A 23,569-nucleotide genomic window follows, 5' to 3' on the forward strand; every position below is an offset into this window, starting at 1 on the left:
ATACATCCGGTTCATCTGGGGGCAGATGACACAACAAAAAATTAAATGATGAACAAAAGAAATTCACCTGACTAGAAAGTTGGAGGCTGTGGCCGTGCAGATGTGTTTTGACAAAATCGTCACCATCTGCTCAGTTTACTTCCCACCATCAGAAATCTACACACAAAAAGACATAGAACATTTGTGTGGCCAGCTTCCAAATCCTTTTATTCTTGCAGGTGAGTTTAATGCCCATAACCGGCTTTAAGGCAGTGCAAGGAGAGACACAAGAGGAAAATTATAGAGAGACTTCTGTTGACATCGTCTATATGTCTCTGTGATACCGGAAGACCCACGTACACGACATTCACCTACTCAATCCTTCTCAGCATTATATCTATTAGTCCATTAGACCATAACTGCTGCAAGATATGGAATGGAGAGTTAGAGGAAAACGCAAGAGGGTGTGACCACTTGCCAGTGTTGTTAACATATAACCGTGTCATCAGTACCCTGAATACTCATACTCCCAAATGGAAACTCGAACAGTTCACACTGGGGTAGTGCGAGGGCCGACTATCGGGAAAAGAGGATAGAAAACTTTTTGGTATCATCATCCGTCTGTTTTTAAATACGGGGGCACCTATGTATGTGCATTCCGCTTCGCAGTCCTTCTCAGTAGATCTCTTCCTGTGTAGTCCATTCCTTTTCGGGTATTTAGGGGTAGTCAGTAATCCCTTGGGAAGTGATCACTTTCCAGTGGTATTGAAGTATCTGCTTCACCCGGCGTCGCGAAATGGCGCCTCCATCGCCCCGCAGTTTTGCCGCAATAGTCCTCTCCCGCAAATACGGCGGGTGAGTTGACCTCCACCCCACATATAGCTGTGCGTGACTGTCCCGTGTCTGGGGAAAGGGGGCTCCTGGTGGTTGAGTGGACCCAGAGGTTGTTTTGAACCCTTCGGGGCCCCTCTGGGAAAGCAACAGACCACTTTGGCCCCTGCTTCTTATAGATGGGTGGTCCTGGGAGGCCTAGGCATGACTATTGAGCTTAGTCGGCATCTCTCACGCTCATTACTTTCTTCTTTTGTCTCCTTCTTTCTAATCTTTCCTTTTTCCCCTTCTTCGGTGGCGAGGGCAAACCTTATTGTCTTTTCAAGTCTTTTCACTCTCTTGAAACCTGCGCTAGGGTATAGTGCAGAGGTACATCTTAGAGTGCAGGGCGCGTTCCATTTGGTTGGGCTCGATGGTGGGCGACAGACCTACTGCGCTGAATACTGGTTTTTATTCGTATGGGCAGTGATGGGCAGTAGTTCAATTACATGTAGTTGAATTACTAGTTAAATTACTTTTCGAGTAGTTACTTGGTAATTATAACTACTCTGTCATATGTAGTTGCAGGTTGGTAGTTAAATTACATTTTTTGTAGTTAACTACTGTAGTTTAACTACGAAGCCGCGCCCGCGACCTCGTGGTGATCGCGCGAAGCCGTAGCAGACGCCTTAGCCCGAGGCACCCGCTTGGTCGCGGCCGGAGGCAATCCAATCCAAGTATTAGCGTTCTGGGTTGCAGCGAGCATGCGTTCGTTGTTGTTGCAGCATGTTTCACGTTCTTCTTCTTGTCGGCGTTATTGCCTGTGTCACTGTCGGGATGGACTCCTTCGTCATTGAGTACTGCTACAAGAATGTTAAGGTCAAGGAGGGAAGCGCAAACTTCACTGCAGAGTGCCGGTTTTGCCCCTGTCGTACGTTGTCCGGCAGCGTGAGAAGTTCCAGTAACTTCTTGAAACACGTGCGGGTGAGTAAATTCACTTGCGTTAATAAATGATCTGTGTATTCAAGTGCTTTGCTATAGAACGCATTACGAATGTACATCGAATTAAATTATTACTTCAACCGATATTGCTGTCTATTATTACTTATTAGTGACACCTTTATTGTTCTTACAGCCATTTTCCACAAAGTAGTTGGAAAAGTAATTGAAACTACTTTGTAGTAGTTACAAATATAGTTTAATTACTTTTTGCAAGATGTAGTTAATTAGTAATTCCAATTACTTTTAAGGGAAGTAGTTAGTAGTTGTAGTTAAACTACCTCATGAGTAGTTACTGCCCATCACTGCGTATGGGTAAGCAAAACTCCGAAAACACTGAAAGGCGCCGCACCGAAAGGCTTGCACAGAGCTTCCTTGATCTTACCGCAGATCCTTGGTTCCCCAAGTTTCCGTCATTTAATCGAATGAAGACGGAAATCCACTGACGAAAATCTCGCCTTTCGCAACTCAGATATGTTGTCCACGAAAAGGAAATTATCTGCTCATCAATGCAGAACGCTTTTTTGTCGTGGAAGGTTGTGGCAGGACTTTGTGATTCTGTCAATAACAGGACGGACACGCCGCAGCTTCTCCCTTTTTTGTCCTCGTTTCTCACCCGGTCGTCGTCAACGAGTGCTACACTGCTCCTGATCTAGAAGTACCTTTCCCTACTAATGCTGTCACTCATCATTGGTACGGCAGTTCCACGGTGGACTTCCTCATTTCGCTTGGTCCTCATTACCCTTTTGCTTTATAACACGGATGTGTTTTCTTTTTGTCATGGCATCAAAGAAATCATCCTGGATATACTGCAAACATTTTTTGTTTGCCTTCCAGCCTGTCATGGCGTAGTTTGGTTTGTTTTCTGCACCCACTGAAGGGCCAGAGACGACAAAGTGGGAGTACCTGTGTTGTCAATGCGCCATTAAAACTCCAATCATCATCAGCGCAAAGTGGACGTCCGTTGCTTTCCACCGTCATCTTCGTCCGTCACCTTCCTGTATGTTGGTACCTTCCTCCTCCTCAGATGAAGAGTCACTCCATGGCTGATTTGCAGCTGCATTTGGCAATTCGCTTGTGTCATCATTTGAGGCTTCTTGGGTATCTGATGTCTCCTCAACAGCGAGAAATTCCAGCTGTTTCTCTGCTTTCAGCTGCTATTCTTGCACATAAAATGTGGTACATTGTTCTGATTACCACGCCTCAGAAGCTAGATTTGAATACCGGAGTATAGGACTTAGGAGAAACTCGCCCCTAGCCACCATGTGGCGACACCGACGCGTCAGAGCCGACTTCGTTTCGCAACTTTTTTCCAGCGCGCGCTGGATGGCACGTGGGCGGAGGGCTGTCAATGCGCTTATAACATAAACATGCAAAGAGGAGTCGTACACAAAAGTACAAGTTGAAATGTAGTTAATAAACCAATTATATTGCCAGTTGTAAGGCCAATAGTACTGAGAATTGTGCCAACTGTGATGCCAATCAGGTGAACGAGAAAGTCCTAACCAAAAAGCGTTCACGGCCTGAGACAGAAGAAACAAAACACAAGACAGTATACATGTAACAGAAAATATATATTTGATGGCTATTTAATAAATCCAATAGTGCTTCAACTAAACTATCCTTTACTGAATCCCTTAGGGTTTAGGCATCTGAAAGAAAACATAAAATCAGCACCCGACACTTTGCTTACCAATTGATAGCTCATGTAGCCCGCAGTAATAACCTGAAAGAGAACTTATTATTATATGAAACCACAATCTGATTCACTGATACATACCCCGCGTTGCACCAGTCTGAAAAGGGAATCTCAATTACTATCAGCAGCAATACAAACATTACAATAATGCATACAATGAGGTGCAGCAGGACCCCAATAATCCGAAATAATTATTTACTCTTAATAACATATAATACATCGAACCCTATAACTTTACTCACCTCCGGGGTTCGTGGCGGCACCTGTGTAGTGACTAAAGATACTTGCAATTAATCATAACCAAACATAGTCATATGTTAGTACATGCATGCTGACTCATTTGCTTCCACCGAGTCATCTGAAAAACTCGTATATTTATTTCAAATAAATCAAATTTTGATAACACATACAGCTCGGTGGCAGTGACTCTGGGGTTGAAACCAGAAATCAACTTTAAACACTTTTCATATTCACTATAATTCCTTACCATCCCCAAAAAACAAGACCGGACCCGATGTACAGACTGAGAAAGACAACATTCATGAGAAAAAGAACTACACAGCTCAGCAAAACTTACCGGTGTCATCGTCAGACATCTTTTAAATGAGATGGTTGGAACAAACTTTCACTTTTTAAAAGTGGTGTGACCTCATTATCATGCCGCCTCCTTACCACTGATTTCCATTCATTCCCTTGCGAACAAGGTCATCTCCTCATTTTCCTATTCGCTCTCCAAACCGGCAGCTTTCTGCCTCCCCAAATAATTATTCTGGAGCTGTTTTGTCGCTGTTTTGCAAAGAAACAGGAGGTGGAGACAAGAGTAGTAGAAGAGGAAGGATTATCCTAACCAAGGGTACTGGTGACTGTCGGTATCCCCTCTCGTCTGATATCGGAGGGCATTTGGAGCAGGATACTCTGCGCCAAGAAGGAGCGCGTGCCAAGACCGCCCCACACGTTCCGCGGCCGCGCACAGAGGGCTTTCCCTCTCGCGTTTGAACATCCATTGACATGGAAAATACATCTTATTCCCTTTCCACATCATTTATTACATCCCCGAACGAGGAGTGTTTTCATACCGCAATTAACATAGCATACTTTCTTCCTCAAGACATGCAATCAACACACGTACACATTTATACAAGTGAAAAATATTTTATTAATGCTAATAAAAGCCAATGGTGCTGGGGATTGCCAATTATGTTGCCAGTGAAAAATATTTTATTAATGCCAGTTAAAGCCAATAGTGCTGGGGATTGCCAGTTGTGTTGCCAATCTGCGTGAAGGAGAAAACTCCAGCAGAAAAACCTTCACACCTGAAACAGGAGAAACATACAAGACAGTACACATTTTCTGCAACAGAAAATATTTTTATTACATATTTAATAAATGTAATAAGGATTCTATTAAGCTTTCTTCAATTAGACCCCTAAGGGCGTTCGGATCTGAAAGATAACATAAAATCAGCATTCGTCACATTGCTTACCCAACCAGATGACTCACTGCAGCAGTAGCAGCAATGATCTGAAAGCGAATCTGATATTAAGCACAACATCCAAACTCTCATTCACTAATACATACGCAGCATAGGGGGGGGGGGGCAGGGTAATCTGAAAACAGAAGACAACAGCTATTAATATCATCTACATAAAATGATAAGCCATTGGAACTCTATAGACCTTTCCAGGGGCAACCTGAATACCAGGGCGCATATCGCGCAGCAATAATCTGGGGTGGAGAGTAGCGGGTGCTCCTCCTCACCATTCCCTCTCTCTAGACTGTTGGCGTTGCTGGCGGCTGCCGTGCGAAGTCAGGTCCGCGTGACGAGTGTTTTCACGGGAACAGTATGCCGTACAGTAATCCCTATTCATCTGGGCAGCACTGTGTTGTGTATGGCTGCCTAAATAACCAGAAGAAAAGGAACGCTGCAAGAAAACAACCGTGTGATGTTCACGGTGTGCTGCAGGAACAGTGTGGCCTCAACATGTACCTGTTGCACAGGTTCCCGGCCGACCCGGATTTGAAACGACAGTGGTTAAGTGCCGTTAATCGCAAAGATTTCGTACCTTCATCGTCTTCGCGCGTGTGCTCCGAGCACTTCGTGGACGGCCGGAAAACAGACCAGAACCCCGTGCCCATGCTGTCTCTGGGTTACGATAGAAAGGTATGCGTGCTAATGCTTTTATGCACTACTACAGAATTCATACTTTGCAGGTACTAAAAGGTCATCGGCGTATCGTAAAGCATACACATGGAACGCCGAAGAGGATGGTGCGCGGTACCTAAGCGAGTAATGATGTTCATAATCAAGCATTCTTTTTTTATTTTTTAGAGAACGAATGAGAGCCAACCGGGGCTACTGTCAACGAGCCCAAGTTCCGCGCAAAGCATGCAAGAGGAGATGTTGAGGAATGAACCTCGTAAAAGTGCCACTAAAGAACAATGCAACACAGAGGAAGTTGCAGTGTCACATTTCCTCAGTGCTGCTGCATTGCTTGAGGTACACATGCTCTTATATTACTTTATGGGAATGTGCAGTAGTTTCTCAGAGCAAATTTGAACTGCAAAACACAAATTGTGTAAGTAAAATTCCAGAGAAATAGGTGCACCTGATGATGTGTCTGATGCACAGTGACAGTGTGTTTGTAGAATGTGTATTTGTTGCTTACAGGACAGTGACATTTGCTTTGAGAGTAGTAGCATACGGCTTCATTCACCATTATCATCAGCACACATTCTTGTGACGGGCTCCCAAGATGCCGAACGTGCACAACCGCAACGAATGGATGCAGTAAGTACAAAACAAAATATGGCTGAAAGTATTGCTACTACTCTAAAGATGGCAGCTTGTGATATTTACATCATGACGAAAAATAGGCTTCTTTTCCAAGGAACTCTGCTAACGCTGCTCTCTTGCAGGGAACCCAGACATCTGCCAGAGGCGGGCTTGCTGTTGAGGAAAGAGTGGATGCCGTAAGTAGAGCAACCATTTTATGAGTCAAACAGTGGCTTGCCAAACATTTCTCTTTAACGCCATTTTGCTTTGAATGTCAGGGTACCCAGACAACTGCCACCAGCACAGTAGCAGGACAAACATATGACCAGGGAACGCAATGGGAACGGAACCTCTATGAGGATCACTGTTATGCGCAAATTCCTGCTACTGAGCCGCACCGCACGTCATTTGCCAGCACACTCTCTGCTGATGACATTAATTTCTACACAGGGGTGTCACAGCCAGTGTTTAGTGAGATGGTAGAAATAGTAACAATGCTTGCACAGAAGCCAAGCTTTCTGCCACGCGAAGACCAGCTCTTGCTGTGCCTTATGAGACTACGTCTGGGGCTCCTCTACGGACATCTTGCAAGAATTTTTCGTGTGTCCGTTTCAAGTGTGGGGAACCACTTTATTGATATGCTTGGAATTCTCTCTGAAATCATGAAGCAAGTTGTTACCTGGCTACCACGAAGCTACATTCGCAATACCATGCCCGACTCATTCATTCAGAATGGATATTCCTGCACCACATGCATTCTTGACTGTACTGAAGTTGTGCTACAACGCCCGAGGAAGCTCATGCCTAGAGCACAGACCTACAGTAACTACAAAGCTAACAATACAGTGAAGTTTCTGGTGGCAATTGCCCTGAATGGCTTCATAATGTTTGTTTCCAAAGCTTATGGTGGAGGTGCATCCGATAAACTTATCACGAAAGATTGTGGCATCTGTGACCTTTTCATGCCTGGGGATGAAGTCATGGCAGATAGAGGCATCACTCTGGACCACGAACTGCAAGTGCAGGGGATTCGACTTAACACCCCAGCATTCACAAGAGGTAAGTGCCCTAGCTCAAAAGCAGCCATGCATTTAACCGCAATTTTGTTTTGCAGGGAAGTCTCAATTAACAGAGGCAGAAGTGACCCAGACAAGACGGATAGGTGCTGTACGGATCCACGTTGAAAGAGCGATCAACAGGATAAAGACCTATCGCATATTGAAACAGGCCTTACCTATTGCATCTAAGAAGGTTATCAGTAACATAATTTTTGTATGTGCTGGGCTCTGTAACTTAAAGCCACCCCTGATCAGGGAAGCTTACAGGACAGCATAGGTGGTAAATGTTGTGTGTTGAGCATTTTCCAATAAATCATGTATGTCCTGTGGAGAGGAGTGTGAGTTGACGTAATGGGGGTTCAAATGATGGCCGATATGTTGCGACTTTCACAAGACTAAGATCAATGTTTTAATTACAGCTTCAGGATATTGCAGTACGTTACATTAAGTTCTCTTTGTCCATTTCTGTGGTGCTCTACAAGCAATGGCAACAGTGCACAAAAGTAAAATTTTCTTAGTCGCACAACATTGGTAGCCAAGAACGACGGGTCAAATGGCACTTCAAGAACTATATCAGTCACATCACCACTTGTGGCAACAGACCACACATAAAAATAACACCGTCGTCTTCCAGTGCACATCATCTGGAATTGCGCCTGCATGAAGTACCCATTAGGTCCATTCTTTGAAATAACATAATTCTCGTCGATAAGCCTCACATCGTATTTGCCTTTCGCAATCATTTCCTTGCAGTTTTCAACATGGGGACACTTGATCTCGAGGACAGCGTCTTTAGATTCAATTATGCCGTCAGGAGAGGCGGCAAGCCATGGGTAATCTTCACTCACGAAAATTCCACACTTCACAACGTGGAGCCCAGTCCTAGCCATAAACCGTTCACGGGCTGCATTTTCACATGCTTTGCCATGTTTTGTCGCCGCATTCCCAAGGAATGATGGCATGGCAATACCCTTTGCTGCCTTATTGTATGATGTTGTCTCCCTTTTTGGCACCACCTTGACATTCGATGCTGTGAGCCTCAAGCGACGTGCTGCATGCCACAGTTCACTGTCCTGGCCTCGTGTATGGTACTCATGCGTGGATATTGCAGTCGGCGATAGCACAATATAGTTCTCATGAAACGTACTACATGGCGAGCAACTGTGCGGCAGCTCATATTCTGCATCATGGCTTGCATGGTTACCTGGGCATAAGGGCCAATGTTCCATCAGTGGTGACGCAACACCTTTCATATTTCCTCGGTTTTGATTCCGTGGAGGAGGGTGGAAGGTTTCGTTCAGAAGTGTTCCTATATGAAAAAGAAATAAGTTTGAGCAAAATGTCGGACAGCTGTAAATCCTGCGACATGGCAACACTGAGCTTTTTAGAAATAACAACTGAGCTCCACGACTAACTGAAATGAGCATGTCTGATCCTGTCACTTCTTGAAGATGCTACCGCACACACACTTTAGTACACAAAATGGACCAAAATACCTTTAGCGTTGAAGAGAGGAGACAAGGGTGATGACTTGATGAACTCCTTGAAGGTTCTGTCATCCATAGGCGGGTCACTTGGTAGTGCTGCTCTTTTTTCCCTTTTTACATCCGGGTCAAGTATCCGCCTCTGCATCTTGAATGAGATGTCCCCTAGCACAGCTGGTTCCACGTTCTGCTTCGTTCCTCTGTTCCACTGCATTACTGTGTCTGTGCAGGAAATGCCAGTCAGCCCATTGCAAACTGCAAGGTCTATCTTCCAGAGGACTGCTCCAACGTGGCTGCATACTCTGGCTTTCCCTGCCATGCAGGTACAGCCAGCAGTCAGAACTGTGCCACTGTACTTCGCACATATCCACACAGAATGGGGTCTGTTGTGCACAGCTTGCGATGGTCTCACCTCACCTTTAACAAACACTAATTCGTTGTCTACTTTGTGGACCAACAGTTTTCCAACCCACCCGCACTGTAGGTAATTGTATTACTCCAGGCTTTTATAGGCCTTCACGTCTTTCAAGTCACAAGCCTTTGAGCTGAGAAGGTAGTAAACGATGTCACCTGAGGTGACTCCCGGCCACAACTTCATATTGTCGCTCCAGCTGTCAAGATCGTCGGGATGAGGGTAGTACCGGCCATCTAGAATTAGAAGTTGAACCTTGTAGCGCAACTACAACTGTGCGTCAGATTCCGTGGAGATATCATTGCCCTGACAAAACACAACTGTTAGAGCGCTAGCCACTCACCTTCTATCATTAGCGGGATCTTCGCCTGCTTCGTCTTTGTAGTCGACGGCTCTCGCGGGGCCGGAGCCATCACGACGTAAATATTTTCAAACAGCAACAATACTTCGCGGTAGGCACTGCACCTCGCAACAGTAGCGAAAAAGTAATAAGGAGATGTAAAGATAAACGGAAACAACGATGACAAAAAATAAAAATAGCAAGAAAAGTGCGAAGCGTAAACAGCCCGAGTAATCAACGAGGTAGAAGTAGAACACCGCGCATCTCCAACAGTCCAATATGGAGGAGAGGAGAAAGCCGGCAGAGGTCGCTGTGGCACTAAACATGGCGCGGCGCAGCGGCTACTCGTTGGAATCATGTATATCCTGCAGGAGAACATAATAGCAACGCTCACTATTACATACACTGCATTGTGGGGCCAGGGTAATCTGAAAACAAAAGACAACAACTATTACCCTATTGAAAATTCCTATGATGGACCATCAAACCTGATGTCTGGTAGGTTTTTTTACCTTGATGGTTAAGGCCTCCAACTCTCCGCGATTCCGCGAAATTTCGTGGAAATGACGATCTTCCGCACAATCACCTTTTTTTTTTTTCGCGGAAATTCTGCGGAATGCTGTAATTCACTGTGCAGTTAATAATTTATGCTCCCTTAGTCAATAATGCCTATTAGATCTAAAAAAGCTCTTCGCTAAAAAAGCCTCGTGCTAAAAAAAAAAAAAAAACCTTGCTTCGAGCGATGCCTGCAAACGGCGCCGACAGCAGACGCGCGACCAGCGCGAGTCACATGGCACGGTTCTCCTCTCCCCGCGTGTTGTAAAGAAACGAGAAAGGGTCAGCGCGGACGTGCATTCGGGGAACGGTGGAGAACGAACGCCTACCTATTCATACGATGTCATGTCGCACCTTAGGAAGAAAACTGCGCGGGATCGCGCTCGGGAATACAGAAACGCCGTATTCTATGAGGACGGAGGCATCCTTTTTTGCAAGGTGCGTGCTAAGTCTGTCGACCATCGACGTAAATCTACGATCGACAACCACGTAATGAGCAACAGGCACCGCATGAACGCCAAGTTGAAGCGAAGGCAGGAAGAAACGCAGCGAGGCAATAACGTTGCTGCTCGTTGTTCTGGACTGCAGCAGCGTGATGTAAGATTGCAGACGCTGGACTCTGTGGTCACAGCCCGAGAAGGCTGGCATGGAAGGCTGGAATGGCTGGCACACAGCGTGCTGTACAGTGAAGGTATATTTTTAGTGGGCATAAAACTGACTAGACTGCGTAGTCTGAAAAATAATTAAACGTCCTTTCGCCTGCGCCGCAAGTCACACATTTTTTCGCTCATGTACTTGCGCATTGCAGCACTCTTCTTCCTCAGCTCTTCTGACGGAAGATGTTTCTTTTCAGTCACATACCTCCTGTAGGTCTCTGCAGAGAGGAAAATTTGCAGGTCAACTAGCAGTGAACATAGTGGCAGAGTGAAAGCATCAATACACAGTGTAAATTAAATATACCCCAAAATAATCACGTTTCAAAAATCTCTTTGAAACTGAGAAGAAAGCTACACAATGTGCAGGATTTCAGGAACTTCTTCCTGAAGAGAAGCCACTACTTTACCGCTACGAAGGTCTGGAGCGTAACAAATGGTGTTAGAACTTGAATGACAAGATTTGAAGTAAAACTGCAATTTGGTACTTTTGACTGCACTACCTGAAGTGATAGTTGTAAGCACAAAGCAAAAGGTGGAAAGGAGCAGCTTGTTGGTATGCATGATATATGTTTAAGCACAAACAAATTTTGAAACAGGGTGTTCAAAGACAAATATACACAGCACTTTGTTGTGCTGTGCAGCACAACGGATTGTTTAAAGAATATGTTTGAAACACCCTTCATGCAGCTCACTTTTGCTCGCACGTTAAACCGGGTTTCCTTATTTGGTCGCTCCCAATTTCATTGCAATGTTTCTGGTTGAAAACTCTATTGTCAAATTTTATCTGCTGATGCAATAACTAAGGATAGTACCACAATCCCTGCAGTGAGGCCCCAGCCATATATAACCTGCTTGCTTTCAATATTGTATTTATACTCTCTAAGCCACCCGGATTGGCCTGTGTTCAAAGTCTGTGCTGACTTCAGGAGGCCATCGTTTCCTGGTACATTACTTGAAGCACAAACCCTGTCTTCTAATTTTGCCAGCTGAGAATTTACACGAAGGTGTCTTTTTTAGTGTTACAGTTTGAAATGTTGTCAAAAATACTAAATGGCTAGCCAAAATGGGAATTTTTGCTAAGGAGACTGGGCTTAGTATGAGACACAGAAAAAAAAAAAAAAAACACTTACGGCGCACAGCCTCCACTTTTTCAGGCGTTAGTGCGGGAAACACTTCCGTTTTGCCTCTCAACTTAGAGTTGTTAGACGGCTCTTCGTGCTTTTCCGGGCCAGAACGGACGTCCCCCAAACTGCCACTGCGAGTTCCTTGACGAAGCGTGACTCTTCGTCGTGCTGCCACAGGTAGTCAAGTTTCTTCTGTGTGTCTTGAAGTCCATTTCCAAGGTCAAGCTGTATGCAAATAAAAAGCATTGGTCACGTATGCCAAAACTAAAAAGCTTTGGACAATGCATCGACAAAACTTTTTTCGAGCTGCACGGCTGCTAAACTAAAATTTTAAACTAAAGCTTAGCAGGCCTGTAAAATATACTATGAGAACTAATTCGACCCAGTCATAATTATCACGAAAATTGAATTTAAATTGCTCTGCAACTCTCTGGAAAAAGTAATCATACACAACAGTGCTAGAGAGCAGTACTACCCTCTGATCATGAGCTTGCGTCAGCACGCCCTTCAGTTTTGAAGGCATTGGACTTCGTGCCCCACCTAGGATAACGGTTGCTGCTGAGCCTTCAGGACCAGTCCGATAGAGAGCCTGTACGTTGAATCGAATGAGTGGTCTTCACAAAGACGGGGTTCTTATCTTGGAACATCATATGGTTTAAGGATTACAGGTTACCCTCAACATCCTACATTGCCCTGTGTGAAGGGCACTCGTTTCATGCAGTTTTTCATAAACAAGCCGAAAGCTATACCACCTTTTAGCATTCGGCTTGAACGAGATATTGAATCCTTTGGTTTTACACATTACGTCCATTCTTCCTTAGAGCCTAGCAAGATGATTTCTCCTTGGCAGCCGGCACCACAGTACAGTATTTCACTAAGTCCAATAAACGGGAAAATGCTGTTGAAGAAATACAGTATCAACTTGAGCATCTTAAAGAAAGCCTTTGTGATCATGTTGATATACACACTGATGCTTCAAAGACCAACATGGGAGTATCATGCGCGATGGTAAGCGGCACATGCACAAAATCACACCGCCTGAACAATGTATTGTCGATTTTTAGTGCAGAGATGTACGCTATTGTTGTCGCTCTTAATCACATTTTACAGACACGTATATCATCAGTCATCTACACAGACTCCCTGAGCTCCGTACGTGCCATATGTAGTCCGCAACCATGCAAGAATCTATTGGTGAGACGTCCCTATTGAAAAATACTTCAGAAAATCTTACAAAAGAAATCTCTCAGACTGCTGAAGGAATTTCTATGAGGTTATGAGACTAAATCTTACAAAATTTCTCTCAGAGTTTCTTACAGGGATCCTGTAGGATTCCAGGGAGGATTTCTTACAGGCAGGGGCAATGCAGCTTTCTTACAGTGCTTCTTACAGGGCTTCTTACAGGGTGGCCTGTGAGGCTTTCTCACAGGATTTCTTACAGGCCTCGAGACCCGCAAGAAAGCCTGTGAGAACGTGTAATGGGCCACCCTGCAAGAAACATCCTAAGAAAGTTGCACTGCCACGTATGATAATTGAAGGATCCCATACTTACTTGCTGAGAAGTATTGAGAGTAAGTCGCATGCCGCCACTGTAAGGAATGTTGCAGAACATTTGTTGCCCAGCCAATAAGTTCAGAAAGGCATGACCCAACGCATTGTACACGTACTTGAAATGTCCAATGCGACGACCAAGAAATTTCTTCATGTGATTATGACAACTTTTTGTTTCGCACATTGGGAACGCGTAGGCTTTCTTCCGTAAAAGCATCATCCAACTTTCTCGAGACGAGAATGGGTTACGACCACGTACGAATCCAATTAATTTCCGCTCGCTGCCGCTTCTTCCGAGTTTAACCTAGAAGAAACAGCATTTTAAAAAGCACGGTTAAAACAACATGTGTGTGCGTGAGAGATAGGCATAGAAAGATGTAACATACCGTTTGCCCAAAGCACAGTTGCTATAACCATCTCACTGCATTCTACCTTCCATTCCTCAGAATACGTGCGAACAGGGGTAAAGACGCATAAAGAATGAGAATGCGTAGTACGGACGATTATATACCACACACACACACGTGCTATATACCTCAAAAGCGACGAAAATGCTGAATTCCTGGCGGTATTTGCATGAGATGCGTAGCTGCGTCCATGCGCTTCAACGTTTCAAAGCAGACTAACGAACTTGCTGGCAGTTGGAATAAACGCTGTTTCTGACTCACACTGTTTTCTCATAGAGATCACAAGGCCAGACCCTGATTTATCCCACAGGATATTTTCACATTGGTGTGCCTGTGATGATAGGTATTCGAATCTGCATCCTTTGTGGGAAATTCTGAGAGACGAAGACGCTTCTGTAAGAAATTCTGAAGGAATGCTATGTTTCTATGAGATTTTCTGAAGTATTTTTCAATAGGGGTGCTAGGTACCTGGCAGCTGTTATACAAGAAAAAAGGTACAGTTGGACACTTTGCTGGGTTCCTAGTCACGTCGGTATAAACGGCAACGAGAGGTACTGCAGTTTCAGAACAGAACTCTGAACTTTTTACCCCTGTTTTAAATTAATCAGCTTATTTTTAAGGTAAATTTGTTTTAAACTTCAACAGAGTCTTGGCGCATTATGATCCTCGTTGTCGTTGCGCCATGAAACCCCTAATTATCATCATCATCTTCTGTCGTTGAACCAAAGTATCGCGCATCCCTGCATGCAGCAGTCGTCCATGTTCCCTGACAATGAAAAGGTACTGTGGAGCATGCCCATGAGGGCACCTCACATCTCGGAGATGCACCGCGTAAAGGGCGGCCGAGACAGAGTCCAAATAGTAGCTCTGGTTACATTGGGTTACATAGCCACGAAGGGAGAACACTCCCCGTCTGGTATTGCAAGATACCACCACACGTACACATGTTCAGAGCAAAAGAAAAAAAAATGTTCACTCGCTTTCTCTAGGAAGAAAGAGGAAAATTTCTCTTATTGGTCGCTGGAACACCTTTGGCGCACAGTTCTTGTAGATCACGACGTGCACTTTCCGAACACGCCCGTCGGAACTAGGTAGCGTCCTAACAACGCGACCCATTGGCCATTCATTGCAGTCAATGTCTATATCCCTGAGAAACACAGTGTCACCCTCCTGAACATCTCGCTGATGTGTCTGCCACACGTGACGACCGTCGAGTGTTGGAAGATAGTCTTGGTTCCAACGATTCCTGAAAGCGTGGGCCATGGATTGTACCATTACCTCTGATAGATGTCACCAGCATTGAAATTTCCAGCAGGTGGATGGTGTTCCCGTCTTTGTGTCAATATGATATTTGGAGTCACAACCGCAGGGTTCTCGGCAGTGATTTACCCAGAAATTCACTGCGGGGGGTGCCGAGCTTTCAGGGGGGTATGCTTGGTGAAGGTTCCATTTCAGGAATTTCTCTGACATCTCTGCACAGCTTTCCCGTTTTATTTGTACATGTTATTCCTAGGGTTCCACGTTTTCGGCATCTATATCTCAGGAGTTTCGTGGGGGTGTTTTTCGGCACTTATGTCTCTTCTGAAATTCGGATATTTTCGGCATTTTATATCATTTGCGCGAAAAATAGATGCCGGAAAGTCGGCAGCTAAAATATCAAGGAATGCGCAGCTTCCCCAAACACCGCACGAAATACAAGATGCGAAACAACGAGGGATGAAAATGTTTTACCCGTTTCGAAATTTGCTTTATTTCACAGAGCACAATTTAGAGCACATTTATACACAGCAATTCCGTTTAGGGCTTATTATAGTACAAGCATGAATACATCGTTAAACTTTCATCAGACATGGCTGCTCGTTCTTTACGGTTCACAACACGGAATTTCGAAAAGGCTCGCTCTACGTTTACGCTCGAGACTGGAATTGCTAGGATTTCCAGTGCATATCTTGACAGAAGAGGCCACGTATTCTCATGGGATGCCCAAAACTGTGACGGAGCAACAACCCTTTCTGGGGGGACGTACACGGCGTACTCAGAAAATTCCTTACGCAAACCATCCATTACAGACTCGTCACGAAGTACAGTGGAAGACACTTCTTCGTAGAGAATAAAACTCGTCTTAAGTTCGGATTTAAGATTTGGGTCTAGGATTTGTGCGCGGTACCAAAAGGAGTGCTCACCATATTTAAGATCACCCTGCACGTTCCTCTCAACAGAACCGAACCATTTGCTCTGAATAGCTTCGTAATATTGAGAAAAAGCTTCCAGTGTAGATGCGCGCAGTTCTGGTTCTATGGCGTCCAAAAGTGTCAACACATCAGATCCGTAACTACACTGCGTGGCGTCGGACCATCTCGAAAAAAGCGCAGGAAGCCGGACGGCTAAGATGGAGTGAACATTACAAACTAGGGTGTGTTCTGATTCCATCCCCTGGATTACCTCTAACACAAGGGCTGATGACTCCCTCAAAAATTTTAGCTTAGTAAGAAGCTCTTGCATTTTATCCGTAGTATCTACCATGGCACGTAACTTCTTGCACTTTTCTCTATATGCTTCTGCTCTTCTAAGGAAAGCAACGATGGCAAGCAAAAAAGAAAGGATGTCGCACAAGGATTCATAAAATGAAAACCATCGGGACGGGCTTACCGTAGACAAGTACTCAGTAGGCTCAATGTCCATGCCCTTGCACAACTTTTCTAACTTTCGCCTGAGTTCACGAGACCCTTTCAACATCGCGGGCACGTGAACGACAAACTCATGTGCAGATTTGAAAGAGTCCATGCTAAGAGCGTGCCCAAGAGCATTGTTCAAAAGGTGGCAGGGTTCTTTTATGTGAAGTGCTCTGTACTCTGAGTATGACTCTTTGAGATCGGTATGCAGCTTCGACATGTAGGAGGCTGAGTTCGTCACAATCGTAGCTACTTCCTCGAATGCCCTCCCTTTGTCTTGCGACGTAAACACCCAATTATCAATTATTAAGAATGCCCTGCCGGCGTTGCACAGTCCCTGCTGCATCACCGCTCCCACTGCCGTAGCGTTGCACTGATCAGTCACCCTAAGGTCTAACATCACTGTCCTGCATCCAGTCACCGCCGACGAGTCGTGGTATGTCACCATCACAGCGACAGCCGGACGTCCATTGAGATCCGGAGATTCGTCAACAGTGATGCTTAAACTGTGGCCTTCCATCGCTGCTCGGATGACACAAATATCCTTCCTGTATACCTCCGGAAGATATTTCCTGTAGAACTGATCATTGCCAGCCATGGTTCGAGCTGCAGGGCACCGTCGGGGAAAGAACTGGCCTAAGGGTCCGTCGACGTCGTTCAGCTGTACTCCGGAGTAGCAGAGGGCTCGGCAGAATTCGTGAGCGATGTCATTAGCGTCGTCTTTGCTGTTGCGTGCACGTGTAATTGATTCTTCCAGCGACGGCTGTCGTGCACAGGCTGAGAATGAGACCACATAGACATTCGTTAGAGAACCAGACTATGATAAAAAGCCAGCTTGTTCAAACAGCATGACAACTACACTTTAAGGAGGAGTCGACGAGTTACCGCGCCGGCATCTGTACGCGCTCTTTTAAACTTCTGGAATCTTGCAGAGTTCACATGTTCGAATAATCGCAGGGCTGTTTTTCCAGATTCACTTTTGAGCGCAATTCGGCAATACTTGCATATCAAACCGTCGGTGCCTTCCACAGCCGATACTTCGAAATCAGGATACTCTTTGGCATAATCAGCGGGGGCCTTTCCTCTTGCGTCCCATTGCGAGGCCAACGGGAAAATCACCTGCGCTTTTCGTGTAAATTGTCCTGACAATAGTGCCAACGAAACCCAAAAAACGAAGGACGGCTGCACTTTGGGGGTCGCCACTGCTTGTTGACCAATGCGAGGCATGACCTGGAGGACTCACCGAGGGAGAACAGTTCGCTTGAAGAACGACCTGAATGCCTGGAATCCCCTTTCCTTTGTTGGTGGGTTCACATACATTTTGAACATCCTCTGACCTACTAACGAAAGGCGCTCTATGGCCTTTGTTGCCTTTGTGCCATTAAACACATCAATCAATCAATCAATCAATCAATCAATCACTAACGAAAGGGTTACACGAGATGTTTTCTGTTGCACCAGAGGCTAGTGATTCTTCAGCGCAGTATAGTCCGCTTTCCACGTGGAAACCAAATGAGGAAAAACGAAAATGTGACGCTCCAAAGTTAAAAAAAAAAAGTTAAATTGGGACCGGCATTTTCGGCATGTAGCACCAGATGCAAGGGTAAAAGTAGGGATTTTTCGGAATATTCCGAATTTCTAGAAAAATATTCGGCGGGTGTTTTTCGGCAAATGCCGAAAACGGGGAACCTTATTCATGGGACACGAAGTGTGACAGCACTTTCACGAGACTCTGATGAAGTCTCCACGGCTCCACTGCATTGCGGGTACCACGCTGTCATTTGCAATTTCTTTATTCGAAGGAATTGGTGTATCTCCATCAGTTGGGAGGTGAAATGAGACCCCTAGTCGGTTAGGAATTGCTTGGCTACGCTGTGCCTAGGGTTGCCAATCGGGATATCCCGAAATCCCCGGATCCCGGTCAATTTTTGACGACCCGAAGTCCCGAGATTTCTTCCGCAAAATCCCGTGATATCCGGGAGCAAATATGACAGGAAAATCAAGCACGTATGGGCCATCAGGCACAGACTCGCTTCTTCGTAAGGAAAATTTATGACTGGAGGGGCAGACGACCGCTACCTACACGCAGACATGTACAAGATACTGAAAAATGTATTTAAGATAAAATAATAAATACTAACGTTAGAATGTAATTAAGATAAAGTATAAATACACGAAAATTAAAGTAATTAAAATACTTCTTGAAGTATTTGAAATAGAATTAAGTTACTATTTATCCTTGAACGGAAAAAGTCACCGGTCACTTGTCAATGCGGCAATCGCCGCTATGTCACATGAATCACCTAAACGGTGCGCACTACGCTAGCCGCCGCTGTGTGATGGGAGTCATCTAAACACAAGTCCCAAAACGATGACAAAGAGATACCACATAACTCCACTAAATATATGCGACCCAGAACAAAGCAAACTTCTAGCAGGTCCCTGCTCGGCGAGGTCAGAATTCGGCGTTATCGAGTCAGGGCACACATAATAGAACCCTAACTTGCCAAGGATTAGTACACACGGGGCAAGATCTCTAAATGGAGACTTCCAAGAAGGGCCAATGTCCGGGCCTAGAGTCACTATCCGAGTCAAGTCCCAGGGACTCAGGAAATTTCCACTGAACAAGCAAGATAATGGACAGACGAGACACAGAAAGTGTGAGAGGGAGATCCAAAATATGTAATTAGAGTATTGAGTAGAAAATACCATGAAATGTGTTTTAAATAGAGTACAAATACACAAAACAAAAAGTATTGAGTAGAGTAACAAAATACCGCAAATTGTATTTAAAATACAGTATTTTAAATACAATACTCCAAATACGTACAAGTCTGCCTACACGTGCGTACAGATATTTGCTGACTGTCGTTTGTTGTAGCGCAGAAGCTGAACGGACCTTCAGTTTGGCAGCCAGTATTTTCACAAAAGTTCTCTCCGAACTGGGGGACACAAACCTCGACGCTCGTGCTTTCTCAGGCCGTGTATTAATCATTGTACAATGTAATAATCACGCAGCGACAGTGTTGTAAACTGTTTACTGTTTCGTTTCTTTCCATTGTCTTTTTCGTTGCCGTTCCTCATTCAAGTGGAATGTTACACCGTTTGAGGAAATTATTTAGTAATATTTCCTGTTATTTCAAGTGTAGAGGAACTCGACATCGTATTACGATGTCGATTTTGAAATGCACGTGAATTGAAAAGGAGTGGCATTGTCATAGCAGAAAAAAAAACAAAGAAAAAACAACAACAAATGAAATGTAAGTATTTCGCCGTCACTATTTTACCAGTGTGGTTTCATTGCGTGCTTTCCTTCAGGAAATGGTTGGATTGACCAAGCGCACATGAACTGCGTACAACACGCCGTTATAGTCACTTGAGGTAAATGGACTTGGTTAGATAATGGCGGGTTAGATAATTCTGACCCGCGCAGGGCTATACTTGGAAGCACCATCTGAACTCGTCACAATCCCGAAATTCCATCCCGGGATACCGTATGCCGGCACAGTTCCCCTGAAGTCGGCCCATGGACGCAGCTATCCTCCCCCCGAGCGGATTCCGCTCGGTCTTCCACTTCACCCTTTCCTCTCCTCCTCTCCACCACCTTTCCCTTCCCGAGAAACATGCCGCCTAATCAGGCAGGCAGACCTCTCGGTTCCTCCCAACGACACTCCTCCTCCTCCTCCTCCTCCAGAAGTACGCCCCACTGATTCTTTTCCCCGTTTTTGTCGCTCCGGGGTGGCTTGCATACGGGGCATCGTGGTAACGTCTTAGTACCTCGCCTAGCAGAGTACCTGCCCTAGCAAACGACATAACGCCCTTCGACATTCCATCACAAGATCTCAGGCTATGCTTAAAAGGCAGCACCAACAGACACTGGCGGAGCTTTTGGTCCCAACAGACAAGCAACAAGTTACACACTATAAAACCTAAGATAAGCCCTCCTCCATCTACATCTAATCGTCTGTATGAGGTGCTATCCTGTTTGGCTCCGCCTGGGACACACCTACTTAACACACGGATATCTCTTACGGGAGGAAGACCCTCCCAAGTGCAGTCACTTTGGGGAACAACTCTCAATCATTCGCATCCTCATTCTATGCCCAGTATATCAGCATCTTCATCAGCGTCATTTTGGTTTATTCTATACAAGCTTGCTACCACTGCATCAGGCGCTTTTGCTGGGTGATGAAAGTTTGCTATCCTTTGAAAGGTCTACATCTTTTTAGGGATTCCGGGTTTTTGAAGGATCTGTGACTTCAATTACGAACCCAGCATTTAGCCCAGTTTTAGTGAACACACAAATTTTACCTAGGTAAAACTTCCAGTAGTATTTGGCTCATTATGACCTTAGTAGCTAATGCCAGAAGAACCTGCCGCTGAGTCATTCCGTAGTAGACGGCAGAACTATCTGCTTTGTCTGTTATGTGTTTAATGTCTTCTCGCGGTCTTCTAACCGCACGGAATATCAAGCAGCTCAGTCAAAAGATATTCCGTAGCAGATGACAGGACCAATGGTGTCGTCTGTTATGTGTGCCATGTCCATTCGCGTACTCCTCTGTCCGCAAGGAATATCATGCAGCTCAGCTACAAAATAATCCGTAGCAGACGACGGGACCAAGGCTATCGTCTGCTATGTTGGTCGCGCCATTTCGTGCTATTCTAACCGCGCGGAATATCGTGTCTAAGTCAGAAGATATTGTGTTGCAGACGACAGCACCAATGTGGTTCGCTGTACTCCGGCTCCAACTTCCAATGCCTAGGCGCACGGTGAATGCTCAACATAAGACTCCTTTAACTTTTTTTTTTCACTTTTCCTTCCACTAGAATATTCTGCGATGATGTTCGTGGTGCGACGATACAGATTATAGTGCTTAAAACTGCCATGGCACCTGGATTGTGTTGTATAGCGCCTGGATTATTTCAGATGGCACGTGAATTAAATCAGATGACTTGGACTAAAATGGACGGGAAAACCTGTACATGAGAAAGTAAATATCTGTCGTGGCAACAACTTCTGTGTAAAAAAGTTTGAGCCATTGTCCACGTCACTGGACAAATTTGATGGAGGTATGCATTGTTTCCTAAAATAATTTTAAGGGTTTAAGTCTCGAGACAAGTATGATCATGAGAGATGCGAGCCGTACAATGCATACATTCAGTAAAAGAATAAGAAAAAGGGCAAATATGTATGTGCTGTGCAAATGTTGTGTGTTTCTACCGTATGTAGTACAAATCCACAGCCTTTTCTGACTTGTGGCGAAGGTGTCTCCTGACTCCTCTGCGGCGTTTTCTGAACCCTCTCCTTCGCACGATCGGAACTCTCCTGTTCGGCATGGACAACAGGATCATTTTCTTGTTTTGCTAGTTGCGTTCGCAACTTTTCCATTTTCGCTTGGTCCCCTTGGGCACTTTCAATGTGTACCCAAGCTACATGCCAAATGTAGCCCAATGTTGACCCAAACTTGGCCATGTTTGTCCAGCTAAAGTAGCCAAACATGGAACAAGCTTGACTGTGCAGCACATTCCTCGTTTGGCGTCGGCTCCTTTGGCCAAAATGGCAAAAGATCGAAGTCCATTTGACTCGTCAACGTTTGCGCGAACGTGAATACTTAACAATATATATCTCTATGTAATTATATATTGTACATACTGGAGACATACAAACTGGAGACGTTTTCGTGCGGGCCTCAGAACATCTGTGCACACCGGTATCTCCCCAGAGGCTCTCTCTCAATCAATTACCCGCGGTATTCAGGACGCGGTGGTCATGTCTAAAAGGGTAACAGACCATATCGGCCATACCCCCGCTATTAATCACCTTAGAGCATTACGTCGCCGAGCAGAAAGAACGGCTCGTCGGACAGGGCAACTTACGGACATTGTGGAATACCGCCGGATGAAAGCTAAAGTAACACGAGAACTTGAAAACGAGGACAGGAAGCGTTGGCGTAAGTTTTGCCACCACCTTTCACCGTTCGATCCGGCCACGAAGATCTGGCGGACAATCCGATCTCTGAAGGAGGCGCCCCCTCAAAAGAATCCTCTCGCGGCCTTGGCTATCGTTCAGCGTGTAGACGAAAACACGCTTGCGACGGACTTCTGTGTGGTACTAACGACTCCGGCGGCTGCCTCGACCACGCCCCTACACCACAGTTTTGTCCACAGTTTGACGGCTGAACTTCACCACGACTGGCCCCGTCCCCCGGAAGTTATGGACCGCGACTTCACACTAATCGAGCTAAAGGCAGCGTTGAAGCTTGTGAACGCCAGCTCGTCCCCTGGGCCCGATAAAATCACCTATGCCGCCCTACGAAACCTTGACGGGCGGTCACTCCAAGCTCTCCTTCATGTCTATAATACGTCTTGGCAACAAGGATCTTTACCACATACATGGAAGGAGGCCTTGGTTGTTCCCATCCTGAAACCAGGCAAGCCCCCAAATGCCCTATCCTCCTTTCGCCCGGTGAGCCTGACAAGCTGTGTGGGGAAACTGATGGAGAGAATGGTTTTGCATCGCCTCGACTGGTGGCTCGAAAAACGACGTGCGTTCCCTCACGAAATGGCTGGATTTCGTCGCCACCGAAGCTCCATGGATCCAGTTCTCGACCTAGTCTCTACAGTTCAACATGCTCGAGCCCATCGACGGATCGTCCGATCGGTCTTCCTTGACATCATGCGCGCCTATGATACCGTCTCGCACATTTGTGTGCTGCATGCCTTGCGCTCGTTTGGAGTATCCGGTCGGCTCTTCATCTGGCTCCAAGACTTCCTTACGGACCGAACTGCCGCTGTCCGTACATCCCAAGGCCCTCAGCATCCTCTTCCCCAAGGAGTCCCCCAAGGAAGCATTCTCAGCCCGACACTCTTTAACGTGGTGATGGCCGGCCTACAATCAGTAATTCCTCGCAAAGTGTCGTTCTCCGTGTATGCAGATGACGTCGCCCTTTGGACAGTAGGAAAATCACGCCCGGCTCTCCAGCGCCGCCTGCAGCTCGCTTTAAACAACATCCATACGTACCTGACGCACCTCGGGATGGACCTTTCACC

General features: G+C 45.6%; 1 protein-coding gene, 1 long non-coding RNA gene and 1 pseudogene across 2 annotated transcripts; 1 reads left to right on the forward strand and 2 right to left on the reverse strand.

The window, feature by feature from the left end:
* The first annotated feature begins 1,626 nt into the window (after positions 1-1,626).
* On the forward strand, positions 1,627-8,274 carry LOC135371682 (uncharacterized). The gene is made up of 9 exons (XM_064605661.1): positions 1,627-1,773; positions 5,451-5,648; positions 5,699-5,755; positions 5,817-5,984; positions 6,156-6,275; positions 6,404-6,457; positions 6,539-7,319; positions 7,375-7,518; positions 8,072-8,274. Exons 1-9 carry the CDS (start codon positions 1,627-1,629, stop codon positions 8,272-8,274), a joined length of 1,872 nt encoding a protein of 623 aa, XP_064461731.1.
* A 514-nt stretch (positions 8,275-8,788) lies between these two features.
* On the reverse strand, positions 8,789-9,627 carry LOC135371683 (uncharacterized; annotated as a pseudogene).
* A 3,788-nt stretch (positions 9,628-13,415) lies between these two features.
* Positions 13,416-13,981, reverse strand: LOC135371673 (uncharacterized). Its single transcript, XR_010415693.1, has 3 exons — positions 13,827-13,981; positions 13,557-13,744; positions 13,416-13,478 (listed from the first exon to the last, which is right to left on the reverse strand). It is a non-coding gene; the product is annotated as an uncharacterized LOC135371673 (long non-coding RNA).
* Between the last annotated feature and the right edge of the window lie 9,588 nt (positions 13,982-23,569).

This window comes from Ornithodoros turicata, unplaced genomic scaffold (assembly GCF_037126465.1).
Source record: "Ornithodoros turicata isolate Travis unplaced genomic scaffold, ASM3712646v1 Chromosome12, whole genome shotgun sequence".
In the NCBI taxonomy this organism is placed as follows: domain Eukaryota; kingdom Metazoa; phylum Arthropoda; class Arachnida; order Ixodida; family Argasidae; genus Ornithodoros; species Ornithodoros turicata.

Excerpts from the sequence above, each read along its gene's own strand:
- LOC135371682 (XM_064605661.1), top strand. The coding sequence starts at position 1,627 with ATGGACTCCTTCGTCATTGAGTACTGCTACAAGAATGTTAAGGTCAAG. Across the intron at positions 1,774-5,450 it reads ACTTCTTGAAACACGTGCGG|GAACAGTGTGGCCTCAACAT; the intron begins GTGAGTAAATTC and ends GGTGTGCTGCAG. Across the intron at positions 6,458-6,538 it reads TTGAGGAAAGAGTGGATGCC|GGTACCCAGACAACTGCCAC; the intron begins GTAAGTAGAGCA and ends TTTGAATGTCAG.